General features: G+C 48.9%; 3 protein-coding genes across 3 annotated transcripts; 2 read left to right on the top strand and 1 right to left on the bottom strand.

The window, feature by feature from the left end:
• Positions 1-15043: 15043 nt before the first annotated feature.
• Positions 15044-16596, top strand: UCRPA7_7202 (hypothetical protein; the record flags this gene model as incomplete). Its single annotated transcript, XM_007919736.1, has 2 exons — positions 15044-15455; positions 15551-16596. The coding sequence occupies 2 exons, from the start codon at positions 15044-15046 to the stop codon at positions 16594-16596; spliced, it is 1458 nt and encodes a 485-aa protein (XP_007917927.1).
• A 582-nt stretch (positions 16597-17178) lies between these two features.
• On the bottom strand, positions 17179-18033 carry UCRPA7_7201 (putative golgi apparatus membrane protein tvp23 protein; the record flags this gene model as incomplete). The annotated part of the gene is made up of 4 exons (XM_007919735.1): positions 17179-17336; positions 17445-17728; positions 17800-17848; positions 17943-18033. The coding sequence occupies 4 exons, from the start codon at positions 18031-18033 to the stop codon at positions 17179-17181; spliced, it is 582 nt and encodes a 193-aa protein (XP_007917926.1).
• Positions 18034-18516: 483 nt separating this feature from the next.
• On the top strand, positions 18517-19458 carry UCRPA7_7200 (putative beta subunit of citrate lyase protein; the record flags this gene model as incomplete). Its single annotated transcript, XM_007919734.1, has 1 exon — positions 18517-19458. One exon carries the CDS (start codon positions 18517-18519, stop codon positions 19456-19458), a length of 942 nt encoding a protein of 313 aa, XP_007917925.1.
• Positions 19459-20214: the final 756 nt, after the last annotated feature.

The following is a 20214-nucleotide window of genomic DNA, read 5'->3' as shown; positions in this document are numbered from 1 at the left end:
CGCCTCTTGGAGCAAGCGAACAGCCATGTCATCATGTTTGAGTGTGGCCGCGGTTGTGAGGAGTGTGGGAAGCGCTTCTCTCCCTGTTGAATGGCAGCTGGCAAGTGGGAGTCTTACTGCGAAGTTCCTAAGTAGATCGGTTCTAGCGTATTCGTATTCTTGGCCATTTTCCCGACTTGGGCATTATGGAATTTTCCAATATAAATGGTCACTTTTTGGGACCTTGAAACGTAGGAAATACTACCCGAGGCTATATGACATGTATGGGGACGCGAGTTCCCAAAAGTGGCCCTTCTTTGGTGAAGCTTACACTGATCGATCACCTTACGGTGGTGAGAAATCACCTCTGAACACGTAAATGGACCTTGGTATGCTTAAGTTATTTCTCATAGTATTATGGCATTAAATTGTGTTCGCACCGCCGTAAAAGCAGCTAATAGCGGCAGAATTAGATATGTGATAGAAATTGTATAAGTATCAGCGAGATATCAAACTGAAGCACTCTGAGGACAGATAAGACTGTCTAAGAGGGCTGAATATGGTAGTTTCATGTCTTTTAGGAGCTGGAGATGCGAAAGAGCTTGATGGGCGTGAACAGATTGGTGCATATAAAACGCATCTATTTTTATTAGGTTGAGAGCAGAGATATACAGAATACAGTAGGGTCTGTGAAACTCAATGAGCTCTCAGTTGAATTGTGTCGGAGTGACAAAATTAGTCCCCCTACATTCGTACTGTGGCCTCAATTGGATCAGCCTTTCTCCTATGATTTCCTTAGATCGCCAGCGGCGTATGTCATGATTTATAGGATGTGAATAGTCATGCCTAGAGCCATTATTTCAAGTGATCTTTTGGGTCGGCGATACGCTATTGCTTCATAAGTCAAGCGAAATATCTGCTCAATATAAATGTGATCATACTTCTGCGTGATTTCTTCACTGTTGGTAAGCTATTTGCTACGTAGCCATACGGACTAACGGTTACTCGATTAAGTACATGAAGTGGAGAGTAGGTGGTGATGTCGGTAGTGGTACCCTTGCCTTCCAATAAGGCACTCTCTCGTGAGTCAAAACTTTGTGTAAGACGCAGTCTATCAACTTCCTGCTCTTTCCACCCAGTATCGTACTATAGACACCTAGAATCTTAGGGTCCCTATAGCATATATATGTAGAGAAAGGCATATCGAGTATCAAACGTGACATCGGAAGCGCATCGTGGGATATATTATTTATGAAGAATGCTATTAAAACTATTTATCGAGCAGTTTTTTGCCTTGGTTGGCGTGTTACTTGCCGATATCAATTCCGATATGCCTTTTTCGTCGTTTGATGTGGACTCTTTAGTAGTGTCTATCGACATTAGGTCCCAGGCTTGTTTATAACTAGATAAGATGGTACAGTGGCGTGGACATTGAATGGAACGACTGTTCACCTTGATGACTCTCAGCATCGCGATGTCTTCAATGCCTCCTTCTCCCTTGTCTTCTTCTGCGTCCTGAACCTTGGGCTGAGATAGGGCAAGCTGAAGGAGCTTACTGGGGGCAGCTGAACGTGTAGCTGATTCACGATCTCGAGCTTGACACCGAGTCGGAACAGGCACCATACCTGACGGCGTTGAAGGACCGATTCATCCGTCGCTGTAGGTACCCGAAGCCACCCTTTCAGGTTATGTCGTCCTATGAAAAGAAGAAGATAATTTGGACCACCGTTTCCAACTCACAATTCATCTGACAAGTCAAGCAGTCATCAAGCTTTTCGCAGCAGGATATCCGATACGCTTGGAGCAAGCTGGACTCCAGAGCTAGGGTCATCCCTACGATATATTGCAATTGACTTAGGTGAGTTGCAAACCGCAAGTGCCTTGGAGGATGTGCTATATAAGAGCTTGCTTTCCTCTGCTACTTGCAGAATGGACTTCAGATATTATATGTGGTGGATAATTGCATAGGTTGATGTAAGCAATGTAGGAAGAGCATTATAATATGAAGCAGGCTATTTAATTTGCGAAAGTGGAAGATCTGTATGTCTATGCACTGTGCAGCACAGTATTGCTCATGTTCAATTTTTTTGGCGTGTAGTATCGAGATATTACAGATCCTCTAGGCCTATGAATGACATTGACATCACTGTATGAGTGTCATGCGAAATCTATGAAGTAGTGGTGGACGTGTAGCAGTTTTATATGATCTAAACCAAACGTCTTACAGTGAGGTTTCTTCGGATCAATATCTTGAGGACAAATGTGGGGATGTTGCCCGCGGGTACCAATAAGAAGACAATCCAGAAGCTTTACGGTTCCATTACAAAGCTTTGCACATCATATGAGTTCAATGACCCGATCAGACAGGGCGCTATCCGAGCATACTCCGCGATTAACGTCACATTGCGATTGCTGCTCTAGTCTTGGCTGCCGTGCCCACTATTGCCTCACTCTTTATGCCCGACTTTTACCTAGGCAAACAGCAGAATGCGGTCACTAATACGGCTCTCGATGGCCAGAAAGTTGATATCCCAATGCGTGAAGGAGGTACTATCGGAGAGAATGTCGAGCAGGAGCGTAAGAAGTGGTATCTCAGATGGCGGGACGCTTACCGCAATGACATGTAGGCGAGGTCAACTGGATGGTTCTTGGTTGGAGAGGCCTTAGTTCGCAAGCTAAAGATGAATTGCTGCAGGAGAATGATGTAAATCAAAATCACCGCATGGCGGCATGACTATGAAACCTACTGATGCCATCACATGATGCTTTCCCTGGATCCGAAACTGATTTACCGCCTACAACCTAAGAAACCGCGGTGGAAGCAAAAATTTCAATAATAATTGAATATACCTAGACGAAAATGTCCCCAGAGATGCTTGCGCCTCCAATTTAGTTCCATTTCTATCCACTCAGGCATAAAAGGCTTGCCTTTCGAGATGATATGCTGACATTTTGCGATATATCCGATGACGGAAGGCATACAGGACTGTTAGAAGTATAATGCTGAACGATACACTTCCGCACACCTTCCAGAAATAATCTTCCGTTAAATTTGTGCTTTGGATTCCCTGCAAGTTCATACCAAAGTATGAGGTGAAGAAGGAGAGCGGCAAGAAGATAATAGTCACGGCAGTGAAAACAAAAATGGCCTTGTTTTTCATCTCAGCCATGATGGCGAGCTCGTTCTGTTCAATTGATCGTAGTTGGAACAACTATTGAGAATGTCAGAAGCATGGGGATCGCTCTCATGGAAGGGCACTCACACTGTTCAACGACTCCCGTAGGTCGGCACTAAGCTGTTTGCATTGTGTACTGGATTCTTCCATCATGTGTTCCGCAAATGCGATCCTATCTGAAGGTGTTTCTCCTTTCTGGTTGTCTGGAGGGTTTCCTAGCACATTGCTCCCTTGTAGCTCCGGGAAAATCTCACATTCTTCCTTCAGCCTTTTGAAGAAATCGAGCTTCTTGGAGAAGATCTCCTCCAGTGTAGTTAGCTCATCAAGACACACGAGATAAGCTCGAACCAGCTTAACTGTCTCGTTTCGCTGCCATTGGTCATATCTTCGCTCTTTCTGAATCTGGGTTAGTGGCTGTGTTGGAAGCTTGTACAAAAGTAAGATGCCTACCAGCTCGTGAACAATGGCATCGTATGCATCCATCAAAGACGGCACACTATAGCCTTGACGAATATTGTGTGGCGTTGCCGCCACCTCAGTTATGAGATATACCAAGACCCATTCGACATTTTTTCGGTACCATGTTTTCGTTCCTGACTCGGAGAATTCCAGAAAAATTTGAGCCATTACCGATGCGAAAGCCTCGTGGCATAGCTCTTCTCGTGACATCTCGAGGTAGAATGGTAGATGCGTGTTGAGGTAATCCACGCCGGCGGCTGGCGACATGGTCAACAGAAAACCTATGCAAGTGAGCAAGATTTCGAGCGTCGACGACAATCGATGATCGACAAACCATCATTTCTATGAAAGCATCGAAATGCATTTCTAGCAATATGCGCATCTTTAAAGAACGCATGCCGTGTCAAGGATTGCGTAGTCTCTTCAAGCTTTGTAGATCGAATTCCCTCAGAAGGGCCATTCATGTTGAGGCGACTTCCTTCCACGATTTGCCATGGGAGATCTGCTTTGGCTAACTCCCAGAAGTCTACGCTTTGCCCAACATACTGCGCCCTCCACATAAGATCCTTCTTTAGCTTTTCGTCATTATCTCCAGCGAAAATACCTCGATTGAGAATCTCGCATATATCCCTTTCATCCTTCAAGATACGGAGCAGATCTCGGGAGTCTTGGACGGACTTAGTGCTCCTAAGATCGAATGTTTCAATTTCTAGGCACGGCCAGCCAGCCCGGCCACTTCGAGTAAAAGGACGGCCCATCACCTTTGAACCGGTGTGAAAGAATAAGGCTTCGACTGACTATAGTTCAAATTAGTGAGCATATCCTGAAACTCTGAACATGAGAGTCTGATGGTGCTTACTGAATGGAGAAGGCCAACACCGAGGGGAGCATGACTACAGAGGACAAAAATTAAATTGACTAGATTTAGAGAAGTAGGTATCTAAAAGACCGGGATTGTCACTTACATCCATCGAACTGTGGACCAAGAAGGCTTTGATTCGAACTCTATGGCTAATTAATTTGAAGAATCGAGCGCGGTACGTATGTGAGACTTTCCATGTTCAATGCTCCCGAGTCTAACTTCTTTTCTCTCAGCTCTACCCTCGCCAAAATCACAGATAGTGACTAAAACATCGAGTCTAGGAGGAAAGAAATGATTCACTGTCTCGAGCAGCGCCTTCTCAGAGGGCATTCTGGGGTTATACACCAGGGGAAAGACATGGCGTAGAAACCTCGCTGCGATATTTGGATTACGGTAGCGAGCCCGCTTCCGCAGTTGGTTGACAGTCTTAGCACATCTCCGCGAGGAAATGCGACGCTCTTCCGCTTCGGCTTCCTTTACCGCTGGTGGTGCATTGCGACTATAGTTGCCTAATATCTTCGTGGTGCTCGCAGGTATGTAGGGATGCGACTTAGCGGAGAGTTCAAAGGTCTGAACTCTAACTGAAGACTTCATATTAGATAATCGAGAATTATTAGCATTGGAACTGCTGAAGAAGGTCTGATATTGTATTTGGTGACCGTAATAGCAGCTTCGACTTCTGTGGCACTTTGAAGGTAGGGAAATCACACTGGGAGGAAAAAAATCTCCCAACCCATAGTCCAGTCTTTCTTGACCAGCTCAGACGAGATTTAATTAGCCAAGTACCAGATCAAACAAAGGTCGTGTGTGAAGTGGCACTCTCATTGGCCCTTGGCTACAGGCCAGGGGTTCGCTTTTGGTGCCGGCGCTTATCATGGCTTTTTCAGGCACATACTTCGTACAGGCAGCGCCTAAACCGCTGGTCCTGACCTGATATTGTTTGAGATACTCTATGATTGGGTAGGGGAAACAAACAACCTGCGACATTGACCAAAGAAGACTTTGAGCGTTGTTTGTCTCAGATGAGACAGGCAATCGGGCAACCAAATTAGCCACTGCCGTTAAATAATCTAGGGTTGGCTTCAGGCTTGATCAATCAACAGATAATTGCTTCATGCGTGCTTCCTAACGTGGTCTTGCATATTATACAAACAATATGATAGCATTTTCGATATCAATCTGACTGTCCAGGTGGACCAGTGTTCTTAGCAGGTATTCTTATCATCTCGGTCATTGTTTCAACTCCATTTAGTCCGTATTCTGAAAGGTCAAACTCAACGGAACCAATATCTTCAAATCCATAGTGACTGTAAAGACGCCTGCCTTGTTCAGAGGCTTGGAGATAGCATGGAAGTTTAGTAGCCTCAGACATCTCAACTCCCCATTGGACAATTAGGCTCCCCGCGCCCTGTTGTCGGTGTTTGCTAGCTGTAACAAGCAGTGCCAACACTGGATCCCGTAAGGCTCTGTCGTCCAAGGTCTTGAACGGTCTCGTCTGGAATTCTTTACTTACACAAATGTGGACGCTTTCCCATCTCGCCATTGCGAGTGCAGAAATATTCATGCGCGGCCTCTCGCAAGAGACCATACTGATCCACCTCTTTGTCGGCTGGGTCCATCGGCAGCCGCAGTTTCTCAAGGTCAGGCCGTCCATTGGGATATATCTCCCATTTCCCATATGCCATGACTTCGCCTTCGTTTTCAGTATTCACGACCTTTAAGTGATGCACGAAAGGTCTGCTGTCGAGGTCGTGGATGACCGATGCCTCAGCCTCTAGCGCATAGCCAGGATAGGGCGGCGGTCTTCCGATCACTAGGCTTCCAAGGCTAGCAATTCGGAGGGCAATACATTGGTGCACATCTGCGTGCTCTACTGGTTTGACGATCAAGGCCATCTTGCAGATTGGGTACTGTAAGATAGCGAGAGTTGCTGCGCAGGTTTGAAGTCTCATATCTAGGAGAAGTCGACGCTCGGTCACACGAGAAATAGAATAATGTGAGCGAAGCGAAGTAAAGGATAGACTTTTAAAACGTGGTTGATCTCAGCAATCCTTTGTGATCGAGACGTTGTTTATTCGTGCTACCACGGTGTCCCATCGTGCGTGGAAGCGCCGTGATTGTTATGGGTGTGTGGGGGACGCAACCTGGAAAGGTGCCTCACAATTGTGTTATCCTAGGAATGAGCATCACGTGATTGCAATCGAATCTTCCGCCTAATCAATACCTCTGCTGATTCTGGTGTCCTATCTTTATGTTCTTTGATGTTGTTTAGCTCAAAATCATACAGATATGTTATCGGGGCAGAAAATCAATAAGGATGTTGTGATGAGCGAAAGTTGCCGGTGGAACAGTTTAGAGGATACTAGCATTGATCGGCAGATTCTCTTTTTGAAGACAACACGTACTGACACGCTAAAGAAGCAACCACAAGAATATCCCAAATATATGGCATCGCGATGAATATATGTATCCATGCTTTTTATACAGATAATGGAATCCGTGTTAGCTGTGACCACTCGATTTTAGAGATTCCCCCTCCGAAACTCATGCCAAGCTTCTGACCGTTTGGTCATAACTCTCACCTCCAGATATAAAAAGAGTATAGTAAATCCCAGTACCAGCACTGCAAGCACTGCACTCCATGCTGAGTAGAATTTGTCTTCTGTGTCATCTTCGGGAATCCAATACCACCACTTTACTCGACGAGTGATACACCGATGAAAGACTGTCGTAAACATCTCGACCAAAGACTTGTAGCTGATGACAGCAAACATGGTGATACAGGTGCTCCGTATTATGGCGAGCTTGAAGTTGTAGAGCGATATGAATGAATTCATTTCGAGAAATCTTATGCCAATTTTGGCAAGTTGATAGAGACTCATCCAGAATGCCAGGTTTCCGGCGTCACGAAACTCGTCTCGGGGGTGGTTGGTCGCCCGACAAAACGCGTCGATATCGAGGAATGCTGATGCAATACGAGAGATACGTTACTGGCAACACCCAGAAAGATGTATCAGCAAACGAACCTCGGAGCAACCATTCAACTGTGTTGTATGTGTGAAAGAACAGAAGGTTGACGGCCGATGCACAACTGAGAATCATTGCACATGACCACGACGGGCCGGAAGGCATGAAAGGATATGCTAGTAAGGGCAGGATCGCCCCTACCACACTCAGAGTCTTCGGAGTGAGGTAGATATTGTTGATGCTGGCGAAAGTTGTAGTAGCATCATCATAGGCAATAGGGTTAAGAACCGGCATATTGTTTGTTCTAAACGTTGTGGGAATGTAAGTCAAGATGGATGAGACCCGGATTAGTTGTTTGTTTTGATGTGCAATCAGTGTGGAAAATACCGAAAGTAAACAGTATATAGATTAAATTGAATTGATTCGGAGAAAGATTATGTGAGGAGTCATACTTCTGAATCATCTAGACGGCCTTAAATGAGACGTGTCAAGGAGGTCCGTGGTAGAGGTCGATCGAAGCCGTGGCAACTCTAAACCATGTACAGTCCTCGCAGGCAGCAAGCCCTCATCGAAACTCGATAGAGACATTTTGATTCCGAGAAGAACAATCGCGAGATATGTGCTAGTTAGTAAATCAAACCAGGGTTTCAGGGTCAATTATGATTAAAGGTGACTCTAACAGATACAACACATTACACGCCTCCAATGCCCATTAGGGTTAAGCCATATGTCAATGTGATGAAAACCCCCTTTTTAATCTCCTGTCCACAATTGATAGGTTGCTTAAGGTAGAGAGCGATCAACATCAGCAGAATCAGTTTTCTAAAGCAGTGCTTCAGACGACAATGTGCTATTGTGATTACAGCTGCAAAAGAGTTTCATATACCTCAAGCATGTTCCATTGATGTTCCCAGAAGCCATAAGCATACTTGGCAACTGTAGACAATACAGTGAGAGTCAATATATTTATTTGATCAGATTTGACTTAGATCACTCTATCCAACACTCTATAAGATATATAATAAGACATAATACTATTATCTCTCTTTACAATAACCAATTTAACATAGTAAAATATTCTCAACCAATGGTCCTCTTTCTAATGCTTATAAACTTTTTAGAAAGAACCAACTGATAGTAATAAAAAGGTATATAAGTTCTATTAGTTAAGCTATATAATATACATCAGTTTTACACTTCACAATATAATAAGGCTCCTTTAAGGCTATACTTAAGCTAGAGAGTCAATATATATTATCATTTCTATCATAGTGACTAGAATTATATAGTTATTTTATATTTATGATTAGAATGAGACTATGTCTGTTCAGAGTCTTTTCTGGGTCTGACTCGATCATAGACAAACTCACTGCGAACTCATGCACCTCTAGAGAGTTTCAAATAAGTGTGCATCTACTGTTATCTGTGAAATTGGCATACTCGGAGACTTCAAGCGGACACTTTGTGTATGTGTAGTTCTGGAACAAGTATGTTAGCTTATCCTCATGGCTGAAGAGACACTGCAAACCTTCAGCTGAGAGGTGGCTTGTGGCCTACACCAGATAGGCCAGGTCATGAACACGTGTTAGGTGGGGTTGGTGGTGAAAACAGTATTGCGGTCTGCTTTGCTCAAGTTGTCGTAAGGCGGATGTCAAGGCAGGCTGGGCCGCCGCGGCCCATGACTGCGATTATCATTCGCTCGTATGGCTATGGCGGTCACCTGTTTTTCTTCATCTTTCGATCAGGCTCCACGCCTCAAATTCGAAACTCTTAACAAGATACTACGATTACAAGTGAAGCAGACTTGGGGCGCGCCATGGACCCTGTCACAGCAGCAGGACTGGCGTCCAGCGTCATCACTTTCTTCGACTTTTGTACCAAGTTAGTGCGAGGGTCTTACGAAATATATCAATCTCATACTGGATCCACGGACGAAAACGATCAAATTAATTTTCTTGCCGATGACTTGGCCAAGGTCACACAATCCATGTCACAAAACTCACGGGCTTCCCAAGACCCCGAGCTGCTGCGTCTTTGTGAGAAATGTTCCCGGCTATCGACGGATTTGTGCAAAACTCTCGAGGGCTTGAGAGCAAAACGAACTGGCTCGAAGGCATCGAGCATCACAACAGCTTGGAAGGTTCGCCGGAAGAAACAAGATGTGGCATCACTCGAGACGAGGTTGGAGAAATACCGCCAGCAAATTGGACTGCGTCTTTCTGTGATATTCTAGTAAGTTAAGACTTTTGTTTCTCTCAACACAGGCAACTGGGATTCAAAGGTTGACCACATCACCCTAGCACGGAAACCTCTTCTGTCAAACAGCAATTGGATGCTATGCAAGATGATGCGCTCAAAATGTCTAGCCTAGCGGGGGACCAGATGAAGCTTGTTCGAGACGACATTCAGACTCTACTAGGTGTCCTTAACGATGATCATAAGACGCAAGAGATTGAATCAGGCGGTGTTCTCGCAAAACTGAAAGAGACAGTCGACCTCCTCAGAACGTTAGTTAGTGATGTCCCAAAGACAAATCGGGTCTTGGCTCGTCTTTTCTTCAACAGTATATTCCACCGAGAAGATCATGTTGTCAATCCTCCAGAAAACACATTCACATGGATGACAGCATGGCTGTCACCATCCGACAAAGGTTCGCTCAGTTGCGAAAGTGTTGCCGAGAACGAGGATCAACTGGCAGAGGTTGAAACAACCAACTCCTCGAATACTGATCCTTTGGATGTTGACAGCGAAGGCAGTTCCCAAGAAGAGCCTTCGAAACTTCGTTTGGATGACGGTTTTGGCGATAATGTAGGTTCAGGCACAGCAGAACACAACCTTCCATTGGGAAATGAGGCCAAAAGTATCTCGTCATATTCTTGTCCAGAAGACAGCGAGGAAGACAGCGAGGAAGACAGCGAGGAAGCCATCCTTCATGAAGATACTGCAAATGCTTTCCAAGAGTTCCTATTACAAGATAGGGGGACGTATTTCATCTGTGGAAAGGCTGGCTGCGGCAAGTCGACAATGATGAAGTATTTAGCTCGAAGTCCTCAGGTCCATCAGAAGCTTCAAGAATGGGCTGAGGCAAGACAGAGAAGCTTGATTATAGTCAAAATCTTCTTCTGGAAATCGGGTGACTCTCTTGAAAGGTCCTGCGAAGGGTTCTATCGCTCTGTCCTATTTCACACTCTCAGACAATGCCCTGAGATGGCCAGGCTGCTTTTCCCAAAGGAGGTCATGAGCCAAAGCCGCGGATTTGAGCCTGAGATTTTCAGGTTTACAGAGTTAAAGAACGCATTTGAGCGCATAATATCTCTCGTTGAGGAGAAATATCGCATATGCTACTTTGTTGATGGTATGGATGAGTACGAAGGCAATAATGTCGATCATCTGTGGCTGGCTGAGACCTTGAGAGGATGGTGTCAGTCGGAGCATATCAAGGTCATTTGTTCAGCCAGGCCACACACCGTTTTCCTCGATACTTTCAAGGTCTCTGGCATAATAACACATCTGCACGAGCTGAACCGTAATGACATATCGGAGTATGTCACCCAACAATTTCAGAAGACACTGGCAGGACAGGACCATGAAGCGACAAGAGAAAAATGTCTTTCAATTGGCAACCAAATCGTAGAGCGAGCGGAGGGTGTATTCCTCTGGGTAGTCTTGGTGGTGAGGTCACTGCTTCATACAGCCATTGCCCACGAAAATGACCTGGCGTTGCTGCAACAACGGCTTAATGAAATCCCCGATGATCTAGGGGCTCTGTTTAGTCAACTTCTTCAAGTTAATAAGCAGTCACCGTCTATTTCCAGGCGCGCCGAGACTCTGCTGCTTTTGGCACTTGAGTGTCAAAATGAAGATGACCGTAATGCGATCGCATTTTCCTTTCTTGAAGATGCCAATTGGTATGAGGACAACTCGCAAGAGCTCTTTCCTTTTGGTACCCCGTGGAGGATCATGCCGGATGAAGAGAGTAGCTCCAGAACAAGAGCGTGTGCGACATATGCTTCAATATTTTACAAGTGGGTTACTGGAGATGACAGAGATACTAAAACGATACAGACGAAAGTGCCATTATTGGAGATACAGTGTCGGTTTCCTACACCGAAGTGTTCGGGATTTTCTCCAGGAGGATTGGGTCAATGAGCCTGGAGTATTGAAGCGTCAGCAACATCTCGAGCAAACATCTATCTTTACACACTTGAAATTGGCCGAGCTTAAATTCAAGCCAGTTCTTGACTCTCCTAAATGGGCTCTTGGCGGATGGCAATGGGAGGACATGATGCAACACCTATATTGCATAACCAAGGCTGGTCCCGTAACGGGTCGACGATTGGTAGATCGTGTCTTCTCGGATGCCAAGATAATCCTGGAGAAACAAACACAGCTAATGAAGGAGTCGAATTTCTCTCTGGGACGACTTCTAGACGGTGTCAACCTCAATTGGGGCCCCGAAAATCGGAATGTGTTTCTGGGGCCAACCCGGCTTGCACACGGCGATGGTTTGATCACTTTCGAAGGCTCGCTTTTGCACTGGGCGGCTCTCTGCGGCGCCACCGGATTTGTCCAGGATCAACTTGACCCGGAAGCCCTGAGCACAACAAACGATTCTGCAGGTAGTATGAGTTTACTTTTTACTGCTGCTTTCGGAGGGAGTGTGCATCTAAGCCGATATCTTCTGGAACAAGGCGCTTCTCCATGTAGCGAGGTCTACGCTCACTACAGCAATTATGTGCCTGAGCAACATCGAGCCACTTTTGTCATATCTCATCTGGTCGCTTTACATATTGTAGGTGAAGTTTTAGCGTCTTACGGGTTGTTTTCCACGAATTTGTTAGACATCTTCGAGCTATATTTGGACTTTGGAGCAGACATCGATATCTTCTTCCTGCTGAGGAAGGCCGAAAAGGAAGGGGGTCCACCGCTGGATAAGGACTCTGAGCCATTGCGAGCAGAGCTGTCCGATGTCATACGGTTGGCTCGACCCGTGAATGCAGATTCTCTGCTTGAAAAGTTGCGTCAAAGGTCACTTGATAATCAGGGATGGTGGCACAAGGCCGTGACACTCTGGTCTGGTAGAAATATGCATATGGATACCGAGAGAGCTCGATACAGACTTCTCTCAGTTCCGGAGCTACAAATTGGGCCCTGGTGTGTAGCTGGGTTTGTATCTCAAAAGGGAACATATCAGGATGTGTTCAAGGTCCGCTTGATGTGAGTTCTGGGTGGGTTAAGAACCTGGGTTCCCACGAAGTGCTTGGGACAATAATCCAAATGTCTCAGCTGGTCTAGCTTGCTTTATTACAGTGGAAATGAAATGTCAATGACTCGGTCGTGGTGGCTTAATGGCAAGGAACTTGTCTCTGCTCAAGGATGCATTAGTTATGAATGATGCCCAAGCTGTAATGGTCGAATACAACGAAGTATCACGAGTTCCGGTAGTCAAGAAGCAAGCGTCCAGAAATTTGTTTGTTACAATACTCGGAGCAGAAGAAGACAACGAAGAACCAAATCCAGCCCCATCCAACATAGGTTATGGTCTTGGCAGCGTTTTCGAGGAAGTTAGGGTGCAACATATAGGCTGCCACTTGTAGACACGAGATGATGCGTTAATAGTAGGAGGTTACACTCGCCGCTACGGTGCAAACGGCAGTGTGGGATTCAATTATTGGCAGCAGGCTCAAATCAATAAATTGGAGACGGTGCCGTTGGTTAGCTCTGATTACGGGCTGGTCTCGACTTGACTAATGCAGCCCAGCCATCAAACCATCAGCCGCAGCGGCCGGGATGGGGTGGTAGTCGTGGTAGTGTAGGCCGTGTAGTTTAAACATTAAAATAGCTCAGCCCCAGCTTCCTCCTGTGATCTGTGCTCCTTCGTGTTGGTTGCACTCCAATCGAGAGATGCTTTCAAGGTTGTTGGCGGGATGTCTCTCATCAAACATAGAGGATCCGGCTCTGTTATGCGTTTGATTTGTGAATGAATGCCTTTCTGACTCTCCACCCCTTCTCTCTCCTCTCTTCACTTTCCTTCTCCCAACAAAAGATGCCGTACCACGCGTAAACAGCAGCCAATACGGAGACGGAGCATCGAGTATGACACGGGCCTATCCCGAATCCGTAGGTGCTGCCCGTGGGTGTCTGGTCGAGGATGGGATACCTAAGGCACATTATCTCCGTGTTGGAGGATGTTAAACGTTAGCTTGGCGCAGTGAGACGGAGAAAGGCACCCATTCTGCACTCACTGCACTGCACCACTTCACTTCTCTTGCACACATATACTGCATAGTACACAAACACAGACAGAGCAGCCAGGCCAATCAGCCCGGGCGATCATACGCTGCTGAGGACTTACTTAGGTACTGCATAGGAGGCACACAGCAGCAGCGCCTCCGCGAACAAGCAGCGTGCGGCCGCCTGTGACTGGGTGGAGCCCCGGCCTAACACTCACTAGATTATGCGCTAGTCTAGTCCCACTGTTGGGCGGCGGGCGGAGGACCCTTTTTTCTCGCCTTGAGCCTATCCAGACGCCTCTTCACTCTCTTGATTCCAGTATTATTGGCATTGGCAGTATTGGCATTGCTGACCGTAAGGCTCTACCGTCCCTTTTAAAGTCCCCTTTCCAAGCCTCGAGGCACAAAGGAGAGCCGGGGCCTTCAAGAAAACCCGGGTTTTCTACGCTCTAGAAGCAGATCTCTCTGACTGCCCATCCCAGTCTCGCTGCATTGCCCTGCTGGTTGCTGACCTTTCCTCTGCTGGGTTTCGAGATTACACAGTATGGAGCCGCATACTGGCCACACTGCCAAAGAGTCGGTTGCTCGGGCGGTCTATCTCAAACGTGATCCATGAATAGTATCTTCCACATGATCGAACACTATACATCTGAATGCACGTAGACGCTGGGACAGCGGTAGTAGAAGGGGAGTTGCCGCTCATCACTTTCGTTAAGTTGAAGGAGTAACATCCCCGCCAACAAAACGGGGTCACAGGCAAAGCAACAGCACAACGAGCCGCCTTCAAAGCTGGCCATCTCTACATAGACACCCGCAACGCTCAAGCAGGTAGGCCGATCGCTGGGGCCATTGGGGATTTGCACGGTCTGTTCCGTTACGAGGCGCAGCCTCGAGTGCGAGGAGGGGGAAAAGCAAAGTGAATGGGCCAGAAGGTCAAGCGTGTGAACGAACCCTTGCTGTGGCTGGCTCGCACCCCCCGATCCTTCGCCGTCTCAGCTGAGCTGACGGAGGAGACAAGCCCCGTCTTACCACATTACACTGTCTGCCTTTCACTCTCTTGCTGCTTTGCTGTGGCATTTTCGTCTCTTTCAATCAATCAGTCTCTACTCTGCCCTGGTTCTGCTTGCATCACCCCGCAAGTCGAATCGATTGTACACGCGCGCCCGTTTCGAACATTACTTCCGCGTTGGGACATATCGAAGTCTTTTTTCCGCAGGGCCCTGACGGATTGGCGATGAGGCTTTGGCTCTAAATCGAGAAAAGAAAGTGACGAGAAGGACAGGCAAGGCAAGGCTTGACCATCAGGAAGAGAGTGCAGGAGAAAGAGAGAGGTGGGCCGCGGAGGGACGCGAGCCTGTTCCATTGCGATGCGAATACATTCAACCACACGACCATGGCCGGCAGTGGTAGCGGCAGCGGCATGCTTCGTCTCCCGGATCGTGGCAGCAAATGTGGACGACCCCGGTCAGATTGCACGCGATAACATCATCATCCAGTTCGATGACTCGAGCTTCACGACAGACTCTGGGTCCGACGCCGCCGTCTACAGCGTGGATGAGCTGGATGGCCCGGTGCCGAGGACGTTTTACTGGACCGCGACGAAGCTCGCACCCGTGACAGATGTGTGGCTCATAGGCGAAGGGGCCGACTATATCGTTCATCAGTCGCCAGAGGGCAAGGTGGGAATGCCACCTGCGACCGCAGCCGTGAACAATGTCGTGGCAGCAGGATCGAAGGGCGCCAAGCGGGCGACCTCACAGGTTAAAATGGATGTAGACGGTGAGTGTGGTGAACAAGACTGGACCTGCGAAGCCGCTTTCGGTGAGGGTCGATCTTGGGAAGACTACTGGCTGACGCCGTCCTATTTGATATAGCATACCAGAATAACACGGGAGGGAGCATTACCATCCGTGACCTCATCCCGATCGGTACTGATACTAATGGCGGGTTCGGCAAGAGACTGCATTTCAAAGTCTTGTGGAATTCAACAGGAGCCACCTATAGTCGCACTTTCACAGTGACGAATGTCACCGATCTCTCCCAGCTCAAAGCCCTCCAGGAAGAGTTCAACTCCAACAAGCCATACCTCCCGGAGGAGATTCCCTCGGTGACCTCGGGCACACAGACGACGTCCGTCTCCGAGCCCACCGCAAGCACCAGCGTAGCCCTGACCTCTACGGTTTCGGGGCCGGCAAGCACAGATAGCTCGGCCTCCGTATCCTCCGATACGAAGAAGAGTGGCGGATTGTCGACCGGTGCCATCGCCGGCATCGCCGTGGCGTGTGGTGTTATCGGACTCGTCCTTCTTGGCGCCGCCATCTGGTACTTCTGTTTCCGACGGCGGCGCGGCGATGGCGTCTCGGCCGCCCCCTACGGCAGCGACAGGCACCACCGCACGCAGGAGCTAATCGCCGAGAAGGAGGCCAACGCCGGCGTCACCGAGTCGTCGCCGCACAGCCCGTACTCGGACGACAGCCAGCAGCAGCAGCACCCAGCGGGCATGAACGGCATGAACGGCAGCATGTCCTTGCAACAGCCGCTGCCGAACGGGCGGGACTCGGCGCACTTCGCTGGCGCCGCAGCCCCGATCATGGCGCCCAGCCCGCACCCGCACAGCATCGGGGACAGGTCGTACACGCCGTACAGCGACCACCGCGGCAGCGGCGTCGTGGGCACCCCCGAGACGCAGCAGTCGCAGCCCGTGCACTACGAGCAGCAGTCGGAACGGGGAGCGCCCAGCCCACAGCCCGCATCACAGCCCGCGGCGGCGAGGTCGGTGTCGCCGCAGCAGCCCATCACCGGGCGGTACGCGCACCTGGTGGAGGAGGGCATGACGGAGGACGAGATCCGGCGGCTGGAAGAGGAGGAGCGGCAGCTGGATGCCGCCATCGCAGACCGGGAGGCCGGCAGGGGGAGGTAGTCTCGCCCCTCTGTCTCGTGTTCGCCATCGTTTATAGGCAAAAAAAGGGAGGCGCGAACATGGGATATTGGGATCTCTCTTTATTCGTTTTGACTGTTTTTGTTTTTTTTCTGACTGGAGTTGGAAATACCATACCATCATCATGCCTTGCCCTACGCAGACGTTCGTTTTATGAAGTGATGTCCAGCCTAATCGAGGTTACCCAAGAGGGCAGCCGACCCAAAATTCCCGGTAACTCGAGGCAGTACTACTTGTAATGGATTTCACTTGTTAGCTGAGAGGCTCGGCAATGGGTCGTTGGACATGACGTGGGGAGCAAACAACTGCAGAAGCACAGAGAATATCAAGACACGCAAGTGATACAATGAATTATAACACATCCATGGACCGTATTGTAATGTACACTGGATATTTCCGCAAATGCCCGCTCTCGCCAGTAGACGCCGTCAGCAATGATAAAGCTGCTCGTTGGACCCCAGAAATAAGGCATCCCTTTATTCAAGCACTCATGCTCGAAGATAGAATGGTCGATTCTCCCTCGTCACACTGATCTTCATCTCACCTTCTTTCCAATATCGAGATCTAGTTTCTTGTGAAGAAACGCCCAACCATGTTACTGGCGATGTTGCCGGCCAGGTTAGTCGAGGAGAACGCGCTGCCCGCTAGGTCGGAAGCCTGGCTGAACTTGTCGCATCGAGAGAAAGCCAAGGCATTGGTGATGGTCAATACCAGTGCAATCGCTACAGAGGTTGTCAGTGTCCAAGTCTTCTAGGAACGGTCGAATAATTTGAATGCTCTCGACGACCAGAAGATCGCGAATGCACGGCGTAATCAACAGAACAACATACCAACAAGAGGTAGCCATGTAATGCGCAGCCTTATGAGCGCCAGAATAGCCAAGCCCACCCATAACAGCGGCTGCACGTAGTTTGCAAGCCAGAAGAACCGGCTGTCTGTGGGATTGATGGTTTTGGTGCCAGGCTCGCTGCTCTCAAATACCCATTTGGAGTCGCCAGTCGCCGGGTCGACTTCGTTCCACCATCGCAGCCCGACCAGTCGTCGCCCGGCGATATTCTTGAGGTAGTAGAAGTCTGCGGCGAGTAGAAGAATGGTGACGATAAAGATCATGACCCTGGGCAGAAGTGTCAGCTCGTTGCTCGAAAGGGAGTCGACTTGCGCGGTCGACACATATGGCAGGCATACATGTTATCTGTGAAGAGAAGGGCGCCGAGGAGATAGACTAGTAAACTTGCTATTATGGCAACGTCAGCATGCTCAGACATAATCACCCACAGGAAGGGGATCATGCTCGGCTTCAACAGGGAGCAGAGACGGGCTAGACTTACACACTCGAAAGGCAAGGAAGGTGAGAAGGGTAATGGGATGCGAGCTCAAGCGCCAGCTCAGTGAGCCTGGCGAGGCCTGTGCAGATTCCATGGTTGGCTGTTCAGAAATGCTTGGATCAGGGCAAACGAGCGACGCGGCAGCTGTTCATGTCGTGGTGTTGTCCTTCTTCAGGTGCTGCCTCGAGCTTCGTAATTCCAGCGAGGTGGTACGCAGCGTGGTACCCACCCCCTGTCCAATTGCGATGAAGCTACGGTAAGCTGTTCGGAGCACTGGAGGATGGGTTGATCCGCACCCCTCGAGCGGTGGCTTGTGGCAGTACTACCAACTCGTTATCGAGATACGAACAATGACGGCATTTGGCAACCTCGGTAGAAGTAGCTCGAGTGACGAACAGTGACATGATTCTTTTGCGTTTCGGACATTCTTCACATTTGCAGGTCAATTGATTGAAGATGGCGTCGCCAGCTTCGTCCGTGCTGCGACGGGCACTACTCTACGGTATACCTTGATCAATGGCCCGCCTTTCTCGACAGGTGAACTAACTGCAGCTCAGTCCCTGCCTCGTCGCAGAAGATGCTATCGAAATCTCTGACTCTTGCTTCTGACAATGTGACATACGATCTTGAGGATTCCGTAACTCCCAGTCAGAAGCCCGCCGCCCGGGCCGCGCTCCGCGATCATCTGAACAGCATACACAGCTCCGGTTCCCGGCCTAAGTCGATAGGCGAGCTCGCAGCGCGCATCAACGCCGTGTCCACTCCTCATGCTCTCGAAGACCTCACTGCTCTTGCATCACTACCAAACCTCGAAGCAATCGTAGTGCCCAAAGTCAACTCGGCTTCCGATCTCACATTTGTCACTGATGTGCTCCGTCACATTGCGCCCGAACGTCACCCAACGTCACCCGACTCTACCACGAGCACAAGCACAAATGGTCCACAGCAACAACCGATCAAGCTGATCGCACTTATCGAGTCCGCCCGCGCCATCGTCGACCTCCCCTCCATCTGCGCCGCGTCGCCCTATCTCTCAGGCCTGATATTCGCGGCGGAGGACTTTGCCCTCGACTTGTCGCTAACGCGGTCGCCGTCTCTGCGCGAGTTTCTGTACGCACGGTCAGCGATCGCGACGGCTGCGCGTGCGTTCTCGCTGCCTTCGACGATCGATCTCGTGTGCACATCATACAAGGGGGAGGCGGGCCTGGCGCGTCTGGAGGAGGAGTGCCGCGATGGACGGGCGCTGGGATTCAATGGCAAACAGTGCATCCACCCGTCACAGGTAGACATGGTGCAGCGGCTCTTCGCGCCGGACGAGGAGGAGGTTGCGTGGAGCGTTCGAGTGGTGATTGCGGACGAGAAGGCGAGTGCTGCGGGACGAGGTGCCTGGACACTCGAGGGCAAGATGATCGATGCGCCGGTAGTGGGAAAGGCTCGAGCGGTTGTGGAGAAGGCAGAGAAATGCGGTATGGACATCCAGGCATTGCGTAACAAGTGGAAGGAGCAGGAACCTGAGTGAGATGTTGGCTTGGTGTCGTGCTTTGATCTCCCCCGAAGAAGCATTCTCCCATGAACATGGTGGTTCTGCAGCTATAGCGGATCAAACGAAGCAGATTATCTCGAACTAGAAACCCGAGCCTCGAGTGCTGGGCTCAAGATAGAGAAGGCTAAGGCAAGGATCGCATATCCTCCCGGTCAACCATAAATTGGACGCTAGCTTTTGAAGATCAGGGAAGATATTCACAGGGTAGCTGTGTATAGTAGAGCCCTCGGACATCAGGAAACATCAGAATAGTAAGGAGACCATGGGAACGGAAGTATATCCCAATCTCTTAGCATCATTTTCCTTAACTGAGTACGTATGTATACGACGCCCAAAGCAGCCCCAAAGGACACTCTATTGAAAGAGAATATCCCCTCCGTCGGTGCTGGAGCAAGAAGCAGATGTAAAAGAAATATGTGGCCGTAAGTTTTGGCCTGCCATTTGTCGACGTAAGAGTGTGCAATCGAAGCCTCCTATAAAGTCAGAAAAGCATTGAGCCGACCCATTTTGAAACCAAAAAAGTTCAAGGAAAGATTGGCCAAAGACCAAACAAAACTTCTCTCCCGCATCTGGTGTCTGTGACCAGGGAGCATCGATTCTAACACGAACCTAGAGAAAAAAACATCGTCGCAAGCTGTGTTGTCAGCAGTACTCAAACACGAAACGCCACCCATGCCTCCGATGCTATCCGAAAAGAGTGAAATAGGAAAATGTATAATGCCAGCCAGTCAT

This window comes from Phaeoacremonium minimum (genome assembly GCF_000392275.1).
Source record: "Phaeoacremonium minimum UCRPA7 unplaced genomic scaffold PA7_03_scaffold_504, whole genome shotgun sequence".
NCBI classification, from domain to species: domain Eukaryota; kingdom Fungi; phylum Ascomycota; class Sordariomycetes; order Togniniales; family Togniniaceae; genus Phaeoacremonium; species Phaeoacremonium minimum.
This window is presented reverse-complemented; position numbering and strand designations above follow the sequence as displayed.